The sequence below is a fragment of the Mirounga angustirostris genome, unplaced genomic scaffold (genome assembly GCF_029215605.1).
Source record: "Mirounga angustirostris isolate CCGP_5_RB_7025 unplaced genomic scaffold, mMirAng1.0.hap1 SCAF_2, whole genome shotgun sequence".
Classification (NCBI taxonomy): Eukaryota; Metazoa; Chordata; class Mammalia; order Carnivora; family Phocidae; genus Mirounga; species Mirounga angustirostris.
In genome coordinates, this window is record NW_026991710.1 from 73,172,304 (window position 1) to 73,185,967 (window position 13,664).

Genomic DNA, 13,664 nt, shown 5'->3' on the forward strand with positions numbered 1-13,664 from the left:
AATGCTTTTTCTAGCATTGATTTAATTATTTATTGATATGAGTATTACATATAATTGTGCAATAAAGTTTGGTGGATACATTAATGAACGAGAAAGATAAGTACTGTTCCTATTTCCTTGGAACATGTGAGTCCCGAATGTAGTCATTAAACAAAAACTTACACAAGTGATTATGTAATCTCACTGTTATTTCTAGGCTTAATGTTCTCAGGAATCTATTCTTTAGTAGTTATACTAGTTGGAATGGTTTCAGCTTCAAGTAAGAGAAAAAACTAACTCAAATTTCATTAAACAGTCAAAAAATATGTTATCCTGTCCAACAAGAAATCTATAGGTAGCAAGTCTTCAGTGTTGGTTAATTCAAAGAAACAATGACATTATCAAGGAGCCAGGTCTACCCCAATTTTTTTCTCTTCAGTTTTTTCACAGCTGGGTGTCTATGCAGAATCCACCAGTAGTTTTAAAAAATATATCAAGTCAAAACAATATCCAAAGGAAGGACGGCTGTCTTTTCCTGTGTCTCTTTTTACCAGATAGGAAGCATTGAGGAACCCCACCATTCTTTCTGTCATTTCATGGAGCCATAATAGAGCCAGCGTTGAAACAAATTGGGGAGGTTTTTTTTTTTTTTTTTCTTGTTTCTATTTTAAAGAAGAAGGAAGGAAGTGTGAGTGAATAGTGGGCAGACAACCAACAATGTATGCCGTATGTATATGTGAATATATAAAATATATATAAAATATGCTTATATTTTTTTCCTTTCAGAAACTGCATCAATTGATTCTAGAATTTCCATTTGGGTTCTTTTTTTATAGTTTTCAATTCTCTGATGAGATCAACCATGTATTTATTCATTATGTCAACTTTTTCTTTCAAGGCTTTGAACATAGTTATAATCATATCTGCTTAAAATCCTTGTCTGATAATTCCGACACATGGGTCATCTCATAATGTCTATGAATTGTTTTTGTCTCCCTTTTTTCTTCTTTGCATGTCTATTCATTTGACTATTTGCCAGACATTGTGGATTATTTACTTCTGAGGGTCTGTATTTTATTGTCTTTAAAGAAAGAAGAGTGTTCTAGCCAACGGTTATTTTAAAAGTTAGATCAGATTGATATTTGGGCTTTTTTTTTTTTTTTAAGTTTGAAACTCTCTTGTCTCCCAGTACTGTTAAGACTTGTTACTGCCAGATACTCCCCTAAATCTGAATAGGCACCAAACCTGCTCCTTCTGTTTTTGCAGACTGAATCCAAGTTCAACATACTGAAACCACTACAGTGGTAACTCATATAATTATTGCTGTTTTAATTTTGCCCTTTTGGCATCTGGAAATTTTTCTGTCTTTCCCTCCTGCACTGTAATATGTTTAAAAATAAATGTTCTTATAATTCATCCAACTTCTCTTCATAGTTGACAAGGGAGGTGGAGTGTAGTTCAACTCAATCCAGTGTGTTCTCAGAGGTCTCTTCAAATTAATGTTTTAACTGCATTGTGGTAAGTGCTACAAAAGAAGGCTTAGCATAGAAACAAGGATGTGTATGTTTGTATAGATGCAAGGGTGGTTTCCTTAAGAAGAGTTGTATGTTAAGGGGAGATCTGAAGGTGCAAGGGCAAGCAGCACTTTTTCAAGCAGATAGAAAAACAAAGTTCCTGAGGCAGGATGAAGTCTGGCACATTTCAGGGCCTGGATGAAGGCCAGTGTAATTGGAGCTTAAAAAACAAGGAAACGATTGTTATAAAATAAGGTATGGTGAGGCAGACAGTTGGTACATTATGGAGGGCCTTGTTGGTTATGTTAAGACATTTGTATTTTAGCTTGCCTTTCTCCATTTCTTGCTTTTTTTCTACCCATCACTTCAGGTAGTAGTGAAGTCCATCTCAAATGTAAATTTGTATCTAAATGTAAAGTGTTAAAAAGTTATTATAACCACTATACTACTACTGTGGAGAGATGAATGCTGGTTCCATCCTTTCCAATAATACAGCTAAATATCGAACCACAAAAGAATTTGACATTCAAGTTTTTTCCCACTAAAATGACACTTTGAGGGGCGCCTGGGTGGCTCAGTCGTTAAGCGTCTGCCTTCGGCTCAGGTCATGATCCCAGGGTCCTGGAATCGAGCCCCGCATCGGGCTCCCTGCTCCGCGGGAAGCCTGCTTCTCCCTCTCCTATTCCCCCTGCTTGTATTCCCTCTCTCGCTGTGTCTCTCTCTGTCAAATAAATAAATAAAATCTTTAAAGAAAAAATAAAAAAATTAAATGACACTTTGAGATAAACAATATATTTTGAAAGGAAATATGAAAAGAATGGCTTATTTATCAACAATAGCCTTTTTTGTAGTTTCTCAGACAGTTTTTAGCTCTGGAATGCCAATCTGTTAATATAGATTTGTATCTTTGTGCCTGTCTAAGAATTATTCAAGCTAAAATTTAATTTACCATGAATAACCCAGCCCTTTTTGAAATGCAGATTAAATAAAAATCAGTTTCCAAAAGTAAAGTTTTTTAGAAAGTATTATTTTCTGCAGGTCTACTTAATGAAGCTTTGGAAGACAGATGTATGCATATGCTTATTTATTATGGTGGGCAAGTAGAGATTACTTTTGCTTTTCATTCCTTGGAAATCTACTTCAGAAATCATAGCCACATCATCAAGTGTAAATCATTGAGAACCCTTATGGCCATAGACATTTGCTATAATGAAAGGTGTCAGTGCATTAAATAAGGAATAACTCCTATGACAGCTGAGAGCATCAATCCTTTGCAACTGACGTGATCTTGTACTTTGTTAGTCATGTGGACACTATACTGGGAAGTTTTCAGATGATGTAGGTGGAAAGAAAATTTCTCACTATCAAACTGGCAGTGCTCCTTATAACTAAATGAGAAAAAAATCATGAAAATAATCTTTTATTTTCTTTCCCTGGGGAGGAAAACTTCTTTAATCACTCTAAAGTTTATGTCAAGATACATATTTTCTTATTAAACTTGTCTGTCATATTGAAAATAGAATTGCAGCAGAACTTTTGAACTAGTTTGATAGAAAATTCCTTTCACACACAGAATTGCAGTGACAAAAGTACAAAGCGAATTCACTGTAGTAGTTTTAGTTAAATGTTTAAAGTGCCAGTTGAAACTCAAATTTCTCCAGTTGAAACTTTCAAGAATACATTTAATATAACATTTATGAGCTGTGCTGTTAAAAACCTTCATTTTTGTGGTACTTACAGACTGAGAAAGGCCTGTAAGTTTCAACATTTATCTAAATGTTGGTAATTTTTTAATTAAACTTTTTATTTTGAGATAAGTATAGATTCAGTGCAGTTGTAAGAAATAATAACAGAATGATTCCATGTACCATTTACCTGGGTAGCTTAATTTTCATTCCTGCGCTAATCAAAAGGATTTGATTTCTGTCTTTCTCCCTTCCTCTCTCTTTTTATTTTGTTTGGAACACAGGGTCTAGTGCTTTCTTATTGAGGTGAAATTTTCTTTTTTAAAAAGGTAATTAATTAATTAATTATTGACATAGTTGACACACAACATTAGTTTCAGGTGTACAGCAGTGATTTGACAACTCTGTGCATTTTGCTGTGCTCACCACAGGCGTAGCTTCCGTCTGTCACCCTACAATGCTGTTACAATACCATTGGCCATATTCCCTATGCCATACATGTCATCCCCATGACTAATCATTCATTCCCTGACTGTAAGCCTATTCCTTCCACTCCCCTCCACCCATTTTGCCCATTCCTCCATCTTCCCCCCGACTCTGGCAACCACCAGTTCTCTATATTTAAGTGTCTGTTTCTGCTTTTTATGTTTTTTGGTTTTCTGTTTGATTTTTTTTTTTTTTAAGATTCTACATGTAAGTGAAATCATATGATATTTGTCTTTCTCTTTCTGACTTCTTTCACTTAGCATAATACCCTCTAGATCCGCCCATGTTGTCACAAATGGCAAGATCTCATTCTTTTTTATTCCTGGGTAATATTCCATTATATACAAATACCATATCTTCTTTATCCACTTATCTATTGATGGACATGGGCTGCTTCCATATCTTGGCTATTGTAAATAATGCTGTAATAAACGTAAGAGTGCATATATCTTTTAGAATTAGTGTTTTTGTTTTATTTGGGTAAATACCCAGTAGTGGAATTATTGGATCTATGGTATTTCTATTTCTCATATTTTTGAGGAACCACCATCCTATTACCTATAGTGGCTGCGCTAATTTACATTCTTTTTTTTTTATAATATTTTTTTTTATTCTTATGTTAATCCCCATACATTACATCATTAGTTTTAGATGAAGTGTTCCATGATTCATTGTTTGTGCACAACTAATTTACATTCTTTACAGCAGTACACGAGCATTCCTTTATCTCTACATCTCGGCAACACTTGTTACTTTTTTTGTCTTTTTGATTTTAGCCATTCTGACAGGTGTAAGGTGACATCTCCTTGCAGTTTTGTTTTGCATTTCCCTGATGATGAGTGATACTGAGTATCTTTTCACATGTCTGTCATCTGTATGACTTTTTGAGAAAATGTCTATTTAGGTCATTTGCCCATTTTTTAATTGGATTATTTGTTTTTTTGGTATTGAGTAGTATAAGTTCTTTATGTATTTTGGATATTAATTCCTTATTAGATATATCATTTGCAATATTCTCCCAATCAGTAGGTTGCCTTTTCATTTGGTTGATGGCTTCCTTTGCTGTGGAAAAACTATGGGTTAAATTTTAAGTTATAAAGACTTAAAGATCATTCATGAGCAACAAGGCAAGTGTAAAAATTACTGAGCAGTTCTACCGAAGATTCATGAAGTTGACACAGAGAGGGTAAAGTGTATATAAATGTGTTCAGCGGAGATTACAATGTCGTTGTTGTTTGTTTGTACTAGTTATGGTGATTAATGAACCACTGTATCAGGCCTCAGTTTCCCCCCCACAGCCTCTGCTTTTTTTGGCCAAGTTAAGGGACTGTCTAACTTTTTTGATATAATGCCTATTTGTTCAGTTTTCTGAAACTATAATAATTCAGAGCGTTGGCAGACAGAGAGCTATTATGTCCCAAAGTGCACAGATTGTATTATCTAGTGATCCCTGCTAATGCATAAATGGGGAATACTTGAACCTCACTTTATCCTCCTGGCCTTATGGGTGGTCTGTGCAAGAGGAAACTGTGGCTCCATAGTAGAGATTTTTCTCTCTTTTTTTCGTCAACTACAGAGATGGGATTTTTTTTTTAGATGAATTTACCCAGAGACACTTCGGTATTTTTAGCGCAATAAAAGTCTGTTGTTAAAAAAATTGAGATTTAAAATATTTAGCAGTTGTAAACCTCGGGGAGTTATCATTCAGAAATATAATGGTCACAAACATACAATAGGATGGCTGTGCTATCCTGTGCAACTGAGTAGTAGTCCTATTTAACGGCCTATTTCACTAACTACCTCAACCTAATTAAGAATGATTTTAGACATTCTGACTGAATGGCTATAAAAAAAAAAAAAAAAGAATGATTTTGATTATGGTGGCCGACTATTTTTCACATAGAAATAAAATCTTTTGAGGTGAAAATATTCGTTTTTCATGTGCAAGAGAATGTTACAGTTGACTCTTGCACAACCCAGGGGTTGCAGGCACCGCATCCCGCACAGTCAAGAATCTGTGTATAACTTTTGACACCCCCCCCAAAAAATTAACTACTAATAGCCTGGGATTAAATGGAAGCATTACCGGTAACAGTCAGTTACCACATACTTTGTATGTTATGTATATTATATACTGAATTCTTACAATAAAGTAAGCTAGAGGAAAGAACATGTTATGAAGAAAATCATAAGGAAGAGAAAAAAATTCCTGTATTGTACTGTAATTATCGAAAACAGTCCACACATAAATGGATCCACAGAGTTCAAATCCATGTTGTTTAAGGGTCAACTGTAACTGATACATATATATTTTTTGGTATCACCTATTAAAAATTTAATAACTGTGGTGAGCCTCTTGGGGTCAGTGACTGTATCCTATTAAGCTCTGCAACTTCAGCCACCATTGCTCTGCTGGACACAATATGGATATTTTCTGTAATTGTGAAAAAAATGCCATCATTCTCCCTTGTTGGAATTAAGGATACATTCAGGTTTTTTGAATTATAAAACAAATGGTTAATTTATCTTCTAAGCATTTTTGTATATAGTCCATTCTTAACTCTGAAAATTACAGGGATTCTTAGATTTGTAAATGTTAAACTGTAATCCACAGAACCTCAGTAAACTGAAATTAGTCACAAAACTTCAGACCTGTGTGGTTTCTGAAACATTTGTCAGTCTTTACTGATGTTTAGATCTGTGATTGCACAAAAAGGTCTAAAGAAATAGCAATCTAACTAAAAGGAATTATAAAAACATTAGCTTAATTACTTTATTGTAAGAGCGCTAGGAAGTTTTGAACTGTGGCAGCCCTACAATGCATAACAATTCACCTTGCATAAAAATTTATGTATACAAATGAGAGATATATTGCATAGATTATTACAAAAAATATGTTTTATTCATTCACTCATTATTATATTCATTTTTCAACTTCAGTTGTACAATTATTTACCAAGTCAGCCTAATTTGTGCCAGACACCAGGGTGGTTCACAACTAAAACCTGATTAATCTTTGAAAATTCTATCATAAATAAACTATTACACATACTGTGAAATATAATTTTTATATTCCATTTTATTCTTATCAGTCTTAGAGAAAATAGGATAGAAGACACTAAAATAAAATGGAAACCTTTAAGAATGATTGCATGGTTCACAAGTTGTGCATAATTCAGATGAATGTCATATTAGATAAAATATATTTTAAAAGTGAAAATATAAATGATTCTTTGCATAATTGTAGGGTTTTATGTTTACTTTTATCTTTTTGGCTTTTTGTTTTTAGTTTTTGGCTTATTTTCTTGTTTTTCACATGAGATACAGACTCATGTAGTGGCTTAGAGCTTGAGTGCCCTGTCTGCATTCAAATCTCAGCTCTTTCCCTTCTTTGCTGTGTGACCATCACCATGTTACTTCACCTCTCTGATATTAAACTCCCTCAACTATGAAATGGGGATGATAATAATACTACCTAAAGAGTTGTAGTAAGTGGTTTAACATGTAAAAGTCCTTATAAGACTACCTGAGATGCATTAAGCATTGTTATATATAGGCACATTATGTGTTTAGTAGGGGAAAAAAAAAAAAAAAAAAGTCTTGCAAGAGTGCCTAGGTTGATTCATCCCAAGTCTACTTCTTACTAGCTTTTTAACTCTGAGATAAGTTACTTATCTGGACCTCAGTTTCCTCATATAAGATTAAGATACTTATTATATCTACCTCGAACTTGTTCAAAATTTGAGTGAATTACATGCATGAAATGGTTAGCACAGTATTTGGCCTATAAGTAGGCCCTCAAAAATTTTTAGCTATTAATATATTTTTTAAGATTTATTTATTCATTTGAGAGAGAGGGAGAGAGCATGAGTGGGTGCAGAGGGAGAGGGAGAGAGGAAACAGACTCCCAGCTGAGCGCAGAGCCCAATCCAGGGCTCAGTTCCACAACCCTGAGATCATAACCTGAGCCAAAATCAAGAGTCGGTGGTTTAACCAACTGTGCCACCCAAACATCCCTATTACTATTTATTTATTATTTTATTATCGATACAAAATGAAGACAGTAATTACTGTCTTATCACTTCAAAGGACAGTTGTGATCAATGAATGTATCTGTGAAGATAAGTGAAAAATTCAGTGTAATCCAAAAGTGTGTTTTATTTACTAATTATCTAATACTTTAAAAATTAATTATACTAGGGCGCCTGGGTGGCTCAGTCGGTTGGGCGGCTGCCTTCGGCTCTGGTCGTGATCCCGGAGTCCTGGGATCGAGTCCCGCGTCGGGCTCCCTGCTCAGCGGGGAGTCTGCTTCTCCCTCTGACCCTATCCTCTCTCATGCTGTTTGTCTCTCTCTCTCTCTCTCTCTCTCTCTCTCTCTCTCAAATAAATAAATAAATAAAATCTTTTAAAAAAATTAATTATACTATATGGGGGCACCTGGGTGACTCAGTTGGTTAAGCGTCAGACTTGTAATTTTGGCTCAGGTGATGATTTCATGGGTCTGGAGATCGAGCCCAGACTCAAACTCCACACAGAGTCTGCTTGGGATTCTCTGCCTCTCCCTTTGCCCTCCACCCCCTCCCCGACTGTTTACACATTCTCTCTCTCTCTCAAATAAATAAAATCTTTAAAAAATTAATTTACTATCATGAATAATCAGAGTTGAATAAAATTAACTGAGGATATATTTCCTTTTTTTTTTTTTTAAGATTTTATTTACTTATTTGACAGAGACAGACACAGCGAGAGAGGGAACACAAGCAGGGGGAGTGGGAGAGGGAGAAGCAGGCTTCCCGCAGAGCAGGGAGCCCGATGCGGGGCTCGATCCCAGGACCCTGGGATCATGACCTGAGCCGAAGGCAGACGCTTAACGACTGAGCCACCCAGGCGCCCCGAGGATATATTTCTTATTGGCATCTTTTCCTAATCTTGGTGGCAAGTTACAAGGCTACTCTATTTTTTTTTTTTTTTTCCAATTTAGGTTGCTAAGTGACCTTGTTATATAATTCAGGAAATAATATACATAAAAGCTACTAAAATTGAGCACAAGTCCTAAACTATTTTTTCATCAATAGCCTGAGCTATGCTATCATGTTAATTGTCATTATTGCAGAGGCCCCTGGGTTTTAAGAAATGGAAACAAATTCAGAAAACTCAGTGGAAAAGACTATTTTCATTAACTCCTCTTTTGTACTATTTTTAGATTCCTGATCTGCACATCTGGAAAATTGTCGATCTTAGTATCTTTTATTTTACATATATTGTCAATATAAGCCTTGTTAGAGGATTTTCAAAATGCAATATTTTCAAATAATTGTTGATTATCAAGTAGAACAGGGTAAATATATGGGTGTGTTTTTCCACACATTACTATGCTAAAAATTTAATGATAATTTGATAAACATACTAACTACATATGAAGTTATTCATCTTCCATTTATTTTACTATTTTTACATAAAATCTTACGTATACAAGTCTTTCTTAACTCTGAAAATGGCCATTGATTGCTTTAGTAATTTAAAATAATAATTAACAAAATTATTTTATCTTAGTTTTGGGTTTCTTAATCTTTTATTTCCAATTAATTTTTAAACATATTTTCAGAAAAGATATGAAATTTCTCTTTTGGTGATTTCTGTTGACTTTCAACATTTTAAAAAGTGTTAATTTAAGAAAGTATAAGCACAGTGTTATGTATAAATGAAATTCTCAAAAGGGAAAAAATCACATTCTAAAATAGTGATTATCGTTGAACCTTACTACTAAAAATACAGTTGACCTATTTCATAATTTTGACAAAAGGGTCTCAGAATTTTCAAAAACCAGTGAGAAGAAATGATGCCAGTCACAAGAAATTTTTTCTAGCTCATTCCTGACATTGATCAACAGCTTGGAAAATACTGCTCTGAATATGCTACATTGTAATTTTTTTTTTCTTGTTAGGAATCTTTCCCTGAAATTAACAAAAGACATTGATCAGGAAGTCAGGTGTTCCCATATCAGCCGAATGCCCAGCAGTCCATCTGCAGACTGGCCCCTGCAAGGTGTGGAAGAAAATGGAGGCCTTGATTCTCTGCCCTTCAGACTGATGTTACAGGACTGCACAGCCGTCAAGACGTTGTTATTAAAGATGAAAAGAGTTCTTCAAGAGGTAATGGTTTACTCTAATGTCTTTCAGTGCTGGTAGACAGTGGAGTCTGTAGTCCTGCTCTGTTAATAATTAACTGCATGACACTGGGCAGGGGTCAAGTATCCTCTTGCAGCCTAGCTTTTCTCATATGTCAAATGAAGGATGTGGAGTTCCGGTTTATAAGGTACTCTTCAGCTCTAAAATTCTAAGATTCTGTGAAGGAATTGAAAGAGAATAAATTGACACCAAACCCAGGCAAAGTTGGTTAAAGAGAAATGGGCATCAGCTGTTAAGCTATGTTTATATGTTGTTATAAAGCTATTGAGAAACTTATTAAATGGACTTCATTTTTTTTTTTTTTTTCAGAGAGAGAGGGGAGGGGGGGACAGAGGGAGAGGGAGAGAGAGAATCCTAAGTAGGTGACATGCCCAGAGCTGGGCTCAGTCCCAGGACCCTGAGATCATAACCTGAGCTAAAATCAAGAGTCCGATGCTCAACTGACTGAGCCACGCAGGTGCCCTAAATGGATTTCACTTTAATGATATTGAGGCTTTATTTGCATGATACCATAAAAGTAGTGTATTCATTTTGTCCCAGTAACAATCAGTCTAGTAAAATCTAATCTGAATGTCTGATTTTGCCCACTGAATACAGTTGCCCTCCTATAGTCTGTGCTCAGGTGGTGAGTTAGTTAGGAAAGTGTATAATGGGTTAATCCTCTTTATGCCCAGTAATCAGCCATTCTTTAGGATTTAAGTATGCTGCGGATTTATTATTATAATTATAACAATTGATTTCTTTGGGGATTTCTATAAACAGTATACACATTAATATTATATCAAACACATAAAGTGAGAGGTCAGAAATTTTAAATGACTTTCTTCTGCTAGGTGTGAATTCCAAAGTTAGTGACTTTTTACTGTATCCCACTATTGTTCAATTGATTTGTATTAATGATACAATGATAATAAATAGTGTGAGAACAGAAATATATAACTATTCAGAATGAGTAGTATTAAGTAGTATTAAGGTTCCCTTACAAAGATGATCACTAATAATTTGCTTTTCTAACACTTAGATGATAATAATAATAATAATAATGCTAGCAGCTACTACTAGAGGCCAGAATGGAATCAGGAAGAGAGAAGGGAATTTAACAGAAATGATGCCGTAGACTATTGGGGGCATTCAGTCATGTGTTCTTATCAGATGTTAAAGTAAAAACTGGAAGAGATATCTGGATTCCATACCAGTTTATATTGCTGGGGTGGTTTTGGGTCTAGAATCTATACAGTGGTGTGCAGAAGTAGAGCTTTTATATTTGATCACTGTTAGAATTTCAAGAATTTTATGAGCTATCAGTTAAGGACAGGCATAAAAATTAAATTATATACACTTATAGTGAAACACATTATATTTTTAGAAGGGTAATCAATACTCAAAACCCATTTCCTATTTATTTTACTATATTCTACTATTAACTATTTACATCTATTTGGATCTATATGTGGAGATACTACATAAGGGCTACTGTGTGTATTTTCCAATTTTAGATTTGTTCATGTCATTTTGGTAGCTTGAAATCAGCCACATGGGAGTATTATGCCACAGGAATTGACAAACACTACAAATTAGGGCTTTTAATGTTTGGTAAGCCTGTTAAATATTTAAGAGCACACTATATGTATGACTAATGTGGTTTCTATACTGACAACATAAGTGTTTTGCTGCACTTGTCAAATCTCCCTGACCTTTGGCTTAACATGCAGCCTGAATCTCTTTGAACAAAGCAAGCTTAATAACATCTGTTACCGGGGCACCTGGGTGGCTCAGATGGTTAAGCGTCTGCCTTCGGCTCAGGTCATGATCTCAGGGTCCTGGGATCGAGTCCCGCATCAGGTTCCCTGCTCAGTGCAGAGCCTGCTTCTCCCTCTCCCTCTGCCACTCCCTCTGCTTGTGCTCTTCTCTCTGTCAAATAAATAAATAAAATCTTTAAAAAAAAAAAATAACAACTGTTACCTTAAAAAATATTAATGTCAAAGTCTGTAATGTTCAACTATTCAGTTAGAGCCTCTCCCTTGGTCTGAGTTTTAATTAAAAAATCAACAAGTAAAACGGAAGTAGGAAGAACTGACAGGAAGTGTCAAAGGCTTTCTTAGGGTGCTTAATTTTATTATTTAAAAAATATTCAGTGATATTCACTATGGAGTCAGTGTCCTGAATATTTTGAGATTGTTTTTATGCCTCCATCTATTTTTATTCATTAAAGAATATTTGAAGAAACTGAAGAGAATTGATTTTTATTTTTTATTTTTTTAAAGATTTTATTTGAGAGGGAGAGACCGAGATAGCGAGAGAGGGAATGAGCGGGGAGGAGAGGGAGAAGCAGACTCCCACTGAGCAGGGAGCCCCATGCAGGAGTCGATCCCAGGACCCTGGGATCATGACCTGAGCCAAAGGCAGATGCTTAACCGACTGGGCCACCCAGGCACCCCAAAGAGAATTGATTTTTAAAGCTGATGTATAATGAGCAATAATTACATCTTTGTTAAGCACATTCAAAGAGTGGGGGGTCTTATTCTTTATTAACAACAAGAAAGACAATATTATATGATTAGCATAGACAGCTGTTCTAGTTGTCTTTTTAATAGATGCCTTTAAAGAAAAATTGTTTATTTAAATATTCTCAGGTCGCCTGGCTGGCTCAGTAGGTAGAACACGCAACTCTTGATCTCAGGGTTGGAATTTGGGCCCCATGTTGAGTGTAGAGATGACTAAAATAAATAAACTTAAAAAAAAAAATGTTCTCTAAGCCAGGAATTTTCAAACGGTAATTTACATTTCATTACTTAATTTGAGTTTAATACCAATTATTCATCTTAGATTAACAAAAGCTTTTTAATATAGAAAAATTACTCCCATTTACAGGTACTTTTTTATGATGCATAGTAGTCCCACTCTTATACACAGGTTATTTTTTAACTGCAGAAGATCCCAATTATTTTATTTTTAAAATAAAAAGGAATTAATGAGTTTAATATATTAAAAAATGCTCCTACCTGAGATTTTTCCCAGTGGTGTTCTGTTGATGTCTTAAATTTTAATTTTAATTTGGAGTTGGGTTAAATGTGGATAATTTGAGTGGAATCTCACACTTTTAATTTTGTTCACCCTTTTTGAAGATCAGTTGCTATTGTTAAAATGCACATACATACTCCCAACAACCCCAAACATTAACTCCTTATTTAAAAAAAAAAAAAAAAAGACTGGCTTTGGGCCCTTAGAAATTCTATTGTCACTTTATTCTTCAGCATTAGTGATGAAAGTGACTGTAGCAAGGGGAAAACTGTGTCATTTTATTTCTTCCTTTTTTGTTATTTTTTTCCACATAATTCTAAGAAGAGAATGTTTAATATCTACAGAGAAAGTTTCTGTTCTGTTTCCTTTTAGTTTGTTCTGTTCTCTTTTGTCACTCATATGAAGTTTGTTCATACCTTAGTAACTAACTGAGAAGGCTACTGAGAAGATTTCAGTGAAATGAGTAGCATAGTTTCTAGAAAGATAACAGCATTAAGAATATTTATCTAAGGTTGTTTGTAATCCCCTACTACCACCCATGCCTTTTTAGTTTATATTTAACAAGCAAGAACTGGGAATGTACCTAGCAAATTTCCTGAATCATAAGGTATTAAAAAAAAGAAAAGAAAAAGAAAGAAAAGAAAGAAGATAAATGTTAAATAAAAAAAATAGTTAATGTTGTGAGATGAGTCTATTCTCACAATATAGCTTGATTAGTGAAAATCAGAGTACCATTTATTTGAGAATCAATATAATTTACAAAGCCATAAATATTTAGGTTTGTAATTGAC

General features: G+C 34.6%; 1 protein-coding gene across 12 annotated transcripts in view; it reads left to right on the forward strand.

The window, feature by feature from the left end:
• Positions 1-13,664, forward strand: part of CCSER1 (coiled-coil serine rich protein 1) — a 1,348,832-nt gene that overhangs the window by 444,616 nt on the left and 890,552 nt on the right. For all 12 annotated transcript variants that reach the window (XM_064584812.1, XM_064584811.1, XM_064584807.1 and 9 more), the window contains one exon: positions 9,609-9,816. In XM_064584812.1, the coding sequence (XP_064440882.1) occupies positions 9,609-9,816 (208 nt within the window). The remainder of the gene's footprint in view (positions 1-9,608; positions 9,817-13,664) is intronic.